At 42.7% G+C, this 13,709-nt stretch overlaps 1 protein-coding gene across 1 annotated transcript in view; it reads left to right on the forward strand.

Moving 5' to 3' along the window:
• Positions 1-13,709, forward strand: part of adgrv1 (adhesion G protein-coupled receptor V1) — a 735,500-nt gene that overhangs the window by 96,643 nt on the left and 625,148 nt on the right. The window contains exons 13-15 of the mRNA XM_078557559.1: positions 265-445; positions 4,957-5,120; positions 10,879-11,002. Of these exons, the coding sequence (XP_078413685.1) occupies positions 265-445; positions 4,957-5,120; positions 10,879-11,002 (469 nt within the window). The remainder of the gene's footprint in view (positions 1-264; positions 446-4,956; positions 5,121-10,878; positions 11,003-13,709) is intronic.

A 13,709-nucleotide genomic window follows, 5' to 3' on the forward strand; every position in this document is an offset into this window, starting at 1 on the left:
TCGGTCTCTCTTTCCTCTTTGAAGCTGCCCCTTAAAATCTACCTCTCTGACCAAGATAGACCATAATAGCTCCTCATGTAGCTCAGTGCAATTCTGTTCGATAATGCTCCTGTGAAGTACAATGGGATGTTTTAATATGTTAATCACTCAATATACATACAGATTGTTGTTTATTTTAACTTTCATTAAAAACACATTAAAAATTAAAAAAAACATATTAATGTCTGCTGTCTATCTTTATTTATTTCTTTGACTTGTTCTTAGTTGGATGAACACTATTCTGCAATACTCAACAGCCATAGTTTACCACCAAGCAAATTAGGAACTGCTACACAGATCAATATTACAGTTTTGAAGAATGATGATCCTCATGGTGTGATACAATTCATCACTCAAGAATTTACTGAAGCTATAAATGAAAGCAAGGGAGATACTTTGTACACAGGTAAAATAACTTGATTGATATGATTTTCTAGCAGTTGGATGGAATCATGTTATTTAAGTTCATACACATCCCCTTACAAATGAAGTAACATAACTAACAGAACCGTAGTCAATATAAAATTAGCGGTACTGAAAGAATTAAAGTATCTAGGGCAGTATAATTTTTAAAGAATCTTTAGATGAAAATGGTTAGGCCTTAAAGTATAAAGCCTCACCATTTGCAATCAAGGCCTCTAAAACAACTTTATGACCACAAGCACAACATATTGCAGGTAACAGTGATACTCCGGCAGGAGCCAGAGTGCCCTTTTTGGCACCTGTACATGGTGCTAGAACTGTTTCAAGGCAAACACAGACTGAATGATGGCTACTGGGTGCAGTTGGTTTGGGGGGGGGTGGTCGCGTGGAGTAAAGGCAAAAAATTGTTGGAAATGCTCAGCAGATCAGGCAGCATTCATGGAGAGAGAAACAGGTGATGATTCAGTTTGATGACCTTTTGTCAGAACTAGAAAAAATTGGACAAGTGATACAAGTGTTAGGGTTTGAGTAAGTATTGGGATGTGGAAAGAGGGGAGGGAAGGCTTGTAATAGGCTGGAAGCCAGGAGAGGTTAAATAATGGAAGAGATGATGGTGCAAAGCAAAAGGAGATGGTAATGGGACAAGTAAAGAAATAATCCAGTCCAGACACAGTGAGCCAAATGGCCTCCTTCTACACCCTAACAATTCTGTGATTCTGTGAAAAGATGGAGCAAAATTTTTACCTTGGCGGGCATGCGCGCCCGACCCGCTCGAGCGTGAAATGACGTGCGTTGGTGTCGGGCGAGCGTTCCGATGTCAACGCGCAGTCGCGAGATAGTTTGTTTGGCGGGCGCTCGCAGAAATCGGCAGCATACCTGCTGACAATTAAAAGGCCTGTTAAGGCCATTAAAGTATCAATTAAGTTCAATTTTTCACTGCCTGTCCAACCTTATGTTTGGCGAAACAAAAACAGAATTACCTGGAAAAACTCAGCAGGTCTGGCAGCATCGGCGGAGAAGAAAAGAGTTGACGTTTCGAGTCCTCATGACCCTTCAGCAGAACTGAGTAAAGTTAGGAGAGGGGTGAAATATAAGCTGGTTTAAGGTGGGGGGTGGGGTGGGGGGAGAGAAGTTGGGGGGATTGGTGGTAGTAGGGACAAGCAGTGATAGGAGCAGATAATCAAAAGATATCACAGACAAAGGAACAAAGACGTGTTAAAGGTGGTGATATTATCTAAGAGTATGTGCTAATTAAGAATGGATGGCAGGACACTCAAGGTACAGCTCTAATGGGGGGGGTGGAAAGACAGACAGGGCATTACAGGTATAGATTTAAAAATAATGGAAATAGGTGGGAAAAGAAAAATCTATATAAATTATTGGAAAAAACAAAAGGGAGGGGGAAGAAACGGAAAGGGGGTGGGGATGGGGGAGGGAGTTCAAGATCTAAAGTTGTTGAATTCAATATTCAGTCCGGAAGGCTGTAAAGTGCCTAGTCGGAAGATGAGGTGCTGTTCCTCCAGTTTGCGTTGGGCTTCACTGGAACAATGTAGCAAGCCAAGGACAGAATTGTCTCTTATGTTTGGCGAGCTGCCTTTGCATTTTTTTGGAAACTCCATCCACGGTCAGGATGAGGTTTCCAACATCAAATAAAAATAAAATAAAATTTTTAAAATTTCATTTATAACATGTCCCTACTCATGTGACAGAGTCAGAGTCACATGAGTGGGGACATGTTTTATGACATTTTTCTAGTCTTTTTTTTGAAAACTCTTCATCTCCCTGAGGCAGCTGTGTGCCTCAGGGAAATTCTCAAGTGTGCACTCGCGTGCATGCGTGAAGTTTGCACTCGCCCTGCTCGCCGCTTTCCCCAATTGAAGTAGGATAGAAGAATTATTACCTACAACTGTTGTCTGACAAAATGGGGCAGGTGGGGTGAGCAGAGGTTATGATCTGCAATTGTTGAACTCAACATTGAGTCTGGAAGGCTGTAAAGTGTCTGCTTGAAAGGTAACGTGCTGTTCTTTGAGCTTATGTGAAGCTTCATTGGAACAGTGCAGAAGGCCGAGAACAATAAGGTCAGAATGTGAGTGGGGTGGAAAATTAAATGACAGATGATCAGAACTTCAGAGTCATGCTTACTGACCAAACAGGTGTTCCACAAAGCTGTCATCCAATCTGCTTTTGGTCTCTCGAGTGTAGAAAAGACCACATCATGATCAGCAAGTACAGAATACTAAATTGAAAGAAATAAAAGTAAGTCGCTGTTTCACCTGGACGGGAATTTTGGAGCCCGAGGTGGTGGGATTGGTGAGGTAAAAGGGCAGGTGTTAAATCCCCTATATTGGAATGGAAAGGTGTTTTAGGAAGGGGAAAGAAGATTGGGAGAGATTGAGGAGTGGACCAGGATGTCATAGAGGCAATAGTCCTTTCAGATTTCTGTGAGGGAAGGGCAAGGGAGGGGAAGATGTGTTTGGTGGTGGCATTACACTGGAGCTGGTAGTAATGATTGGCCGAATGTTGTGGATGGTGGAGTTGGAGGGGGACGTCAATGGGAGCCCTATCATGGCTGTCCAAGGAGATGAAGGGGTGAAAGTAGAAGTGTGGCATGTGGAACGGACATGATTGAGAGCCCTGTCAACAACGGTGCAGGGGAATCCTTGGTTGAGAAAACGGGAAAACAAGTGCCACCTTGTCAGCAGGATTAATGAAATATTAGGGCTGGACTTGAGAGACAGGAATTCTGTAAGTTCAGAGGGAGGTATGTTAGAGTGAGTGAGGGAGCAATTATCCTGAGACAATGGATGTTATGTTGGCAGTTCCCACTTAAAAGATCTAGAGGGTAAGAGGCCAGATGGAGGGGTGCATGTGGAATGAAAATCCTAAAGTGAGAAGAAAGGTCTGCTATGCGGGGCAGGGGAGGATGGAACACTCCTGGCCAAAGAAGTGCATACGGAGGCAAATACAATGGAAGAGCTCAACCTGCTAAGCTTGAAATTCATTGAGGTGGCAGTGTGAACAGACGAAGCTGAGGATTGATCATTCAGTGTCAGAGAGTGGAAGGTCAGAAAAATTGTCTGATGGTTCTTTCACAAGTTTGTAATCCAAAGAATGGAACCAGCAACATCAACCTGCAGGCTCAGTGGAAAAGGAATAAGATGAGGAAATGAGACAGGTTGTTCTACCAAACATATGAATGCCTCCCTTATGATCCTGTGGTAATTCTTTGGTCTACAGGACCTTTGAGGGAGCTGAAATACGAAGGTGTAGAAAGTTCTATTGCGGTTATGTAAAGCTCTGGTTTCACTCCACCTGGAGTATTGCATTCATTTCTGGGCAGCACACCTCAGGAAGTGGCATGTTGGCCACAGAAGGAATGAAATTCCTTCGGAAGGATACTGGGGCTGAAAGATTTAAGTTATAACAGGTTGTTTAGACAAGACTTGTATTCCCTTTAGTATAAAAAAATTAAGGGTTGTCTAACTGGGATTTATAAAATGATTAAAGGATTTGTTAGAGTAAGATGGAAAGAAGCTATTTCCTTTGGACGGATAGTTGTGAACAAGGGGCCATTCAGGGGGTGATGTCAAGAAGCACTTCTTTACGTATACGGTAATAGAAGTCTGGACCTCTTTCATCTCCAAGCCCCCGCCGACCCCACCCTGCCAAAGAGAAAAATCTGTTGAGGCTAGGTGAATTGAAAAATTTAAAGCTGAGATTGATATAATTTTTTGGGGCATTAAGCATTGTAGAACCAAGGCAGGTGAATGGGGTTAAGGTGTAGATCAACCATAATCTAAATGAATGATAGATCAGGTTTGAGGGACTTAAATAACTTACTACTGTTTCTATGATCCTATCCCTATGAACCATGCCACTCCTTAACACTCTGTGGCAATTTCACCTTTATTTTTCCCCATTATTAAGAATCTCATCTTCCTTCTGATAATAAAAGTACACAATACATTATTATATTAAACAAATTCTGTCTCTGCTTTACTGTTTTCCTCCTTGAGTGTTGTCTAGTTCCTTTTCTTGAATGCCTTCCAAGTGGGTGTTACAAGTGTGGTAGCATACTGCTGCTCCTTTTCAAGGTGCCTTTGCTCCCTTTATAATTCTAACTCTTTGATCTTCTGGTACTGCAGAAGGTGTCCTGCTGCAGCACTGTTGTACTTGCCTGGCATTGTGGATCCCCTCTGTATGGAAGAGATACTATCAGGAGCCTACCTTGCATGATAAACTCTGACCCAGGAAAATGCGCTGTGGTCACTATAGTCAAGGCATAAGGAAAATTCTTCTGCCTAGGCAATATATGAGGATTTTGTGAACCTGTAGAACAACACTGGGGAATTGTTTGACCTGCAGGTTACCTCAAAGATCAAACACACATTTAGGTTTGCTCGTCAACATTGTCCTTCTTGTTGCGAACTATTTTAAATAACTTATGCCCATATAGCTGTACACTTAATGAAGCATTTTCCTTTAATTTATCAGCTAACTTTCCTGTAATCCGTGGCCGAGGAACATTTGGCAATGTTAGTGTGTTCTGGACTGTGGACCCTGCTTTCACAAATGATGTTTTCCCTGTCCAAGGTGTGGTCAACTTCAACAATGCAGAATCGTCAAAGAACATCACTCTTCAGTCCCTTCCTGATGCAGTGAGTTGTGTTTTTTTTCCCAGTTCACTGCATTCTGATAATAATGGCAAGTTTAAACAAGCTAAAGCTTATGTTCAGAGGAGATAATGATTTTATAGAAATTGTCGTCAGGCCATGATGCAATCAGAAGGTTTAAAGTTTTGAGGGTGGAGTTTGGGAGAGGGTGTGGAGAACAGATGAAGTTTGGGGTGAACCTAGCTTATGGATCCCTTCCCCCATCCAACTTAACATTGAAATTCTGATTGGTTATGAAGATGAATGTATCTTCTGCCTCCCACATCTACACCCCAACAACAGTTTGAGGACATGTTTGTAGACATTCCCAGATCTCCACAAATTCTCTCGTCATGCCGCCTTCTGTCTAGTGGTTGAAACCTTCTGGGCAGAAGAGACATCCGTAAGATGGGCAAACATTCCCTGTAGAGAATGATTTTTTTCAACTGAAGAAGGGTCTACACTTTCCCTCTCAGAGGGTCTGGGTAATAGTTTGAGATTTTGGGTGTGCAACTAGGCTGGAGCTTCTCTTGCACCTTTGCATGCACCATTTATCCTCCTCAAATACTCTAATGACCCTTTCTCCTATTTCTGAGTGGGAGTCATAGCTAGGCCAAAGCAGCTGGTTGAATTCTTTCTTGCCCGTTGCACCTGGAAATTTTGGCTCTGATTTTAACTCTGTGTAAGTGAATGTATTTTGACTGAATTAAAATCTCACCTTTTGTGTGATTTCCAGGCTAATATGTATAAAATATGTGACAGAATGTGCGCTTTTACTAAATGCCTTCAAATGTGTTTCTATTGTCACCTGATATATAGGTATCTAGGGCCTGAAATTTCAGCTGCTAGAGCGAACGAAAGTACAGTGCACTCCTGGCATGTGTGGGACGTTTTTGGGGTTGCATTCAGGTCTGTTGGGTTTGCACCAGTGTAACTTGCACAGGAAATTGAGCACTGGAAGGGTGAATAGTAGGGGCTGGAGTCCTCAAGCCCATTTTCTTTTCTTGCTGCACTAACTTTACTGAGGTTATTCCTGGGCTACCTCAAAAATTCTTCCAGTTTGCTCCTCTTGTCATTCATAAAGAGCTAGGAACTAATTGTTCTGTTAATATTTATCCCGGATGCCACCTTCACTGTCACACTGCAGTCATGTGCAGAGTAATGATGTAACAGTCTACCAGCCATGTGGAGAACTGCAAGAAATATGATGAAGCCTCAGTATTTTTGACTCTCAAGTGTGTTTATTTTGAACTAATGGTAACCGGAAGACATTACAGGAGTTGAGGGATTGGTTACTTTAAGCCTGTCACCCAGTGGGGAGTGAAACTATTTTTTACTGTTTTAATCTTCTCTGTAGAGTAAGCTGAAACTAGATGAATGAATGACCTGGTAAGAAAAATTAGTTGGAATGCAATATAACATGAAATCCTCCCAAATGTGTAATCCAGGTAATGATTTTCCCAACCAACACTATGGGGAGAATTTTCTCCCCAGCGTGTGGGCTGGGCGGGAGCGGGCATGGATGGGCGTGTAGCCGATCGCTGCCCTGGATCGGTTGCGCACCGGCATTTTACGTGGGTGGGCCAATTAAGGCCTGCCCAGTATGACGCGCACCCAGAAGCACTCAGCACTCCCTGTGCGGGTGGTGGGAGGAGGGAGCCTGCATTCTTTCGTGCATGCGTGCGAAAGAGCATAGAAATCTCCTTGAGGCAGCTCCGTGCTGATTTATAAAGCCTTCATGAAACCTCATCCCGCCCGTGGATGAGGTTTCATATTAAATGTGAAGGCCGCCTGGGCTCTTCGCCTGCCCACCAACCTTAAGGTTGGCCGGGCAGCCCTGTTAATTATTTCAATTAGTTTTTAAATGGCCTTAATAGGCCTTTGACAGTTCGGCGGGCTCGCAGCCGACTCCGGTGCGCGGCCACCAAACTGAAGATTGAAATGACGCGCGGTGATGTCGGGACGTACGCCTGACGTCACTGCACGTCATTTTATGTGTCGACCCCGCCCCCGCGTGCCGACCAGAAGATTCAGGCCTATCTTCCAGAATTTATGCTCACCCCACAACCCTGTCCACCCTCCTGCAGCAGATATCCAAGGGCAGAATTTTAAGGCCCTGTTTCAGCGAGCCATTATAAATCCCATTGACGACAACGGGAATGTAAAATCCCACTGTCGTAAAATTCTGTCCTAAGAGTGGTTGCCTGTGCAACAATTGATTAAACGAATGACCCAGGACAGACTTTCATTATTTCAGTGGGGTCATGAGATGAGATGACCAGCGTGCACTCAACTGCACATGCTCCAGTGGAGCCGGGTTGAGGACTTTCTTAATGTACTCCAGTATGCAGTAAGAACCAGTTATATGGCACCTTTCATGTAGAAGATGTTGCAAGTTTCTTTATGGAGGCATAATCAGACAAAAATGGATGCTGAACCAAAGTTGGAGTTTAGGTGGGGTGAGTAAAAGCTTGGCTAAAGAATTAGTTTTTAAAAAGGCTCTTAAATGTGGAGAGAGAGGTAGAGAGGATTAGGGGAATTCAAACAAATAGATGCTCAACTGCTGAAGGCACAGCTGCCAGTGGTGGGACAATAGTTGTGGGAATGAACAGTGAGCCATTTTCAGAGAAACACAGAGGGTTGAATTTTTGCCCCCCTCGCACCTGAGGTGAGGAACAGGGAGCATCTTTCCCGGTGCTAACAGTGTTCACCAGGGTGGGAGGAGGGTGGTCCAGGGATCTCACCCACCATCCTATTGAGGTATTAAAGTATTTAAAAAGCTCCTTAAGAGCCTGTTGGAGTGAGTGAGAGGGTGGGATTTTAAAGGGGGGTGCATGGGTATCAGGAGAATGGAGAGCCAGCCATGGCTGCCCCAGACCATCACCTTGGCCCCAATAGAATGTCAGAATGGGACTCAGCACTTGGTAAGTAGGTGCCCTTGGCACTGTACAGGGGGTGGGGAGAGCGGGCACTCAGTGCTCGGGCAATGAATGGGATCATTGGACCCCTGGCATTGCGGGTGCAGAAGAGCAGGGGGTAAGGCTGCCAGTCACAATGGGGTAGCCACAGAGCCAAAAGGAAGGCTGCGGCTGCCATGGGCCATCACTGTCAGATTTTTGGCCTAGTGGCAATGAGGGGTAGCACCCTAAGCAGGGAGGGTGGAATCCCATCAAGAGAACATGAAAGAGGAAAGAGAGAAAGGCAGTGGAGGCCATTAACTAACAGGATCCAGCACCAAAGATGGAGCTACCTGGAGATGACCAAGCCCCAGTGCCACAGGAGACTGCAATTTGCCAAGCAGATGGTCACCGGCATCGGTAACATCGTCACCAAGGATCTGGGACCTTGCCACACTGGTTGCAGTGCCCTGCTAGTGACCATCAAAATCATTGTGGCCTTGAACTACTTCACTCCAGCTCCTTCCAAGGTTCAGCTGTGGACCTTAGTGGCATCCCTCAAAGGGCTGCACACCATTGTATCTCACTGTGGATCACTGGTCACTGATGGCCTCTTTGCCAGAGCTGGAAAGTACATTCACTTCCACTCAGATGAAGCCTTGTGATACAGAGGGCAGTGGGTTTTGCCTCCATAACTGGATTTCCCAGGTGCAGGGCGTCATCGATTGCACCCATGTGGCCATCAAGCCACTGAGTAACCTGCCAGTAAAATTCACAAACAGGAAGGGCTTATTCTCTGTCAGCTTCTAACTAGTCTGCGACCAGAACAAGAGCTTCCTCCATGTGTTCACCCGCTTTCCTGGCAGCTATCATGACTCCTTTATCTTTTGCCAGTTCCCGCTGCCTCAGATTTTCACTCCAACCCCTCCAAAGTGCACGGATTGATCCATGGGGACAATGGATATCCCTTGAAGACATAGCTATGCACCCCTCTACAGGAATCTCAGACAGGCACAGGTAGTGCAACCATGGCTGAGCCAGACAATCATTGAGGAGGTTATTGGGCTTTTGAAGATGCAATTCCAGTCTTGGACAGGCTAGGTGGTGCCCTGCAATACACTCTTGCAAGGGTTTTGGTCATAGTGGTGGTTTGTTGTGCTCTCCATTACATGGCCCTTCAGAGAAGTGTGGACCTTGAGGCTGGTGAGGCCCTGGAAGGAGACAGCTGATCTGGGGAGGAACAGGAAGTAAGAAAGTTGGGGGTAATTGGAGGCAGAAGGAGATGACGCTGAACAGAGAGGTGAGCTTGTTGCATGATGACATGGTCTCCTCCTGTCACCATCTGGGAAGAGGACCCCCTTCCTCTTCCTCATGGCCTCCAACATTAGATCTAGGGTGACATCAATAAAGCGAGGGGCAGCCCTGCCATGGGTGCCAGGTCTTTGGCTCTCTTGTTACATTTTGCTTCTCTCTAGTGCTGTGGAAGGCTTTGGAACAATCAGGAGATTTCTCCATTGGGACAAACAGCAGCCTCAGTGATGGTTATTATGGGGAGTCTAAATTGGTCCCAAATTTCATTGGACCCATCTCTGTTCCTGCCACCACTGGCTCTAAGTGGACATAAACTCCGTCTCCATATCAATTAAGGGTTCATTGAAAATGTTGACTTTAATCAGTTTCCCACTGGAGGTGGCCTGAAAGCAAACCCGGCTCCTGTTTCTCACCTCCATGACAAAAATTCAGCTAAGAGTTTTTGTGGGATTCCAGAGCTGAAGTCATTTACAGTAATGGCAATGAACAGATTTAAATATAGGGATTCAAAGTTTCTAGCATTGGAGGACCGTAAACCAATGTTGGTTAGCGAGCCCAGGGATGCTGGGTAGGCAGGAGTTGTTACAGGATAGGATACAATGTAGCAGAGTTTTAGATTAACCAGCCAGGGGAACATTGAGCATGGAGGTGACAAGGCAAGAATGAAGCAGATGGGCTGAGACAGCGGTAGAGATAAGTGAAATTATGGTGATGGAAGCAGGTGGTCTGAGTGCAGAGATGGAATTGGAATTTATGCTCAGGATCAAATAGGAGCTGAGGATGTGAGCAATCTGGATCAACCTGAAAGAGTGGCCAGAGTGGGGGATGGAATAAGTGGCATGGATACAGAGTTTGGGAAGGGAGCTGAAGCTGGTTAAGGTATTACATTCTATACATGGAGGTAAATAAATTCATAAAAGGAATTGTAAATCATTAATTGGGTCAAGAGGAATAACTTTCCAATATTCAGCAAGTCTTCCTGTTCATATTAAAACACTAATCTTTACCTTTAGTTTTACAGAACAGCTTCTATATGTGTTTTGGACATATATAATATGTGTATATTTTGGGTTTCATTGAAAACCAACTTGTAACAGGGTCAAAGTCCATGAGACTTGAATAATAAAATTTGGAATGCATCATGGATGATGTTTTACTCCAGTGGCTTTAGATTTCAATTTGTTGAAATCTTGACTCCAAAAGTGTTAAAAATTGGTATGTATTATGTGCTCTGCAATGTGACAGATGCCATCATTTACATGGAGTGTCTGTCTGATTATGAACATTACCAAGAGTTACGCAAACACTGGAACAACATATTCTATTACAAACATAATATTGACCAGGATAATTAAGGCTTATATGTCTGCAGGAAATGTAATATAATGATAGTCCAATGTTAAGATATTCCTTGGAGTATTTTTTTGAATTCTTTGTAAAATCTGACCTACTGAAGTGGAAACAAACCTGTAGTTTACTCATTTTATAGAAAAACTTTACATAAGCTTTAAAATTCCAAGTTAATTTACCTTGTTATCTTTGTAATATATACCTAGATTCCTGAGGAAATAGAAACCTTCGCAGTCATCCTTTGGAATACCACTGGAGGTGCCAGGCTTGGAAATGTACTTAATGCAACTCTTCTTATTAATAAAAATGATGATCCCATTTATTTTGAAGGTTTGGTTCACTTCTTATAAAGTTTTTCTATATGCATTTTGATAAATGTCTTCAATTTTTAACACGAGCCTATTACCGATTCTAGATAAAAATGAGATAATGGTGGATTGTGTGGTTTTGAGGAATATGTTACTGTCCTTTCTCCTTTGGCCGCAAATTTTGAATCCAAACATGCTGATGGAGCACAATTCTCCTTTAGAAATGGTTTTATGTGGAATGAAATACACAGAACATTGACCATTCAATCAAACACATCTATGGTAGTATTTATGTTGCACATGAGCCTCCTTCCATCCTCCTTCATCTAACCTGCCAAGATACACTCCTATTTTTCTTCTCTCATATGCTTACATATCTTCCCCTCAGCAGCTTTAAATGCAGCTTTGCTATTCATCCCAACTACTTTTATAGTTCTACATTCCTACTACTCTTTGGGTAAAGAATTTTCTCCTGAATTCCATCTTGGATTTGTTGGTAATGAGGTTATATTTATGGCCTCAAATTTTGATCTTCTCACAAGTGGAAACATCTTCTCTATGCCTACTTTATTGAATCCTTTCATAATGTTAATGACCCCTATCAGGTCAGCTTTCTCTACTGGAGAAAAGAGCCCTAGCATGTTTAGCCATTCCTGAGAGATATAACCTTTCAGTTTGTGATCACACGCTTCCAAATCTTTTATGCACCTTTTCCAGTGCCTCTCTGATATGACCTTATTAACCTGCTTTGTTACTTTTAGCGGTTTGTGTACTCCTAGCTCTCTGCTCCTGTACCCCATTTAGGCTCTCAACTCTTACTTTCCAAGGAGTATATTGCCAATTACACACCTATTCTGTAAGTTTATTAATGTCTTATTGTATTTTGTTGCAGTCTTTCTCTATTAATAATATTGCTCCAATTTGGTGTCATCTACAAATTTTGAAACTGTATTTCCAATTTCCAAATCCAAATCGTTCAAGTGAATTTTGAGTAACAGTGATTCCAGCACCAATCCTTGTGGGACACCACTTCCCACCCATTGCCCGTTTGAGTAGCTACCCTTAACACCTACCCTCTCTTTTCTGTTCTTAACCAACTTATATCCATTCTGCCACTTATACTCTGACTTCATATGCTCTTACATTAGTGATGAGCCTACAATGTGGTACCTTATTGAAGGATTTTTAGAAAATTCAAAAACCTTTTGAAATTAGTTAGGGCACTTACACTGTGGTTCTACTGAGCGCTGCCACACAGCATGAACAATGTATTTAGAGAATATGTAAGGATCGATGGTGTGGTAAATGCACATAGAGAGATGCTGCTGATATTGGTGGAGCAGAGGTTTGCTAACTAATCTGAGAATGTTTGGTAAGGACAGTAGGGAATAAAGGGCAAATCCAGGATTTGGTTGTTGCCACTCCAAAGGTTATAAACTTATAAAATATTTTATTAAAGTTAGTACTCAAAATAGTGGGTAGCTTGTGTGAAACAAGTTCATATGTGGGAACTGTAGTAATTGGCATGATAATGTAATAATGTTCATTTGATTCTTCTCAAGCAGCTAACAAGCCATTTCATCAGAGTTAATAAATACAAAAATGGTGAATGCAGCTATGGTGTATGCAGAAATGGCTGAATGACAAGGCCATAAAACTCCTTTTAAGGAAAGGACCTGACTGTTCTAAAAAAATATATATAATGGAGAAAAACAAGGTATCCTTCATGGAGAAGGACCGCCCCACCCTTCCAACAGGGCACAAAGACAGGCTGCATGCAAAAACAGTACATTATGTGTGAACGTTTTGCCTGTTCCATGGAGGTCTAATAGGATCTAGAAAAACTTGTACAACTAGAGTTAGGACAGAAGGGTAAGGCAGGCATATCGCAATGAAGCAGCAGAAAATAACTTGTATGGCATAAAATAAAGTCCTGAATCTTAGAGTCCATAAAAAATACTGAGGTTTGCTATTTCCAGCAAAATCGTAAACAGTTTTGTATACTGCTGTTTACAATTTTATGACAAATTGTCAACCAGACAAGTTAAAAATGGAGGATGCATTACAATACAGGATCCCGAAAAGATAAATGTTCACAGACAGAAATTTTAACAAAGACGCTGCACCCTTATTTTGACAAAATAAAAGAACAGGTGTGTACCACATCCACTCTGGTGTGAAGGAAACTGGGCCAAGTTTTTGAGCCACATTTGTGCCCATATTTATAAAGAAATTCTGTTGGTTTGTTATTTAATATTGGCTCTGCTTTGTTTATTGGTTAGTTGTTTGGGGGTTTGGGGGTGGGGGTGGTGTTGACTATTGAAAACTCCCAATCAAAACAAATAGGAGTTGCATTACTATACTCAAAAGAGAATGGCAAAGAGTGCTATTCCCAGCACACCCAGCAAAAGAGGTCTCAGTACAAACCTTAAGGCAGGAGGGCTTTTAAATGGCTGACAGATGTCACAGATAATTGTTTTTATGACCTTAACTGGGCCTTTTTTCCCCCAGCTGACATTTAGGCTTTCATGAGGCTTTGTGTGACATGCTATTAATTTTTATTTTTGCTTTAGCACCAACTAATGGGGATCCTCTGAGCTGACATGTTTTAAAAAGAAAGAGGATCCTAGAGAGAAGTCAGGCAGATCAGGCTGCCCTGGGAAATGCTCCTGTAGTAATCCGATATGTAATATACCTTTAAGACAAGCATTGTAATGTAAGGTCACATG

The sequence above is a fragment of the Cetorhinus maximus genome, chromosome 2 (genome assembly GCF_964194155.1).
Source record: "Cetorhinus maximus chromosome 2, sCetMax3.hap1.1, whole genome shotgun sequence".
Classification (NCBI taxonomy): domain Eukaryota; kingdom Metazoa; phylum Chordata; class Chondrichthyes; order Lamniformes; family Cetorhinidae; genus Cetorhinus; species Cetorhinus maximus.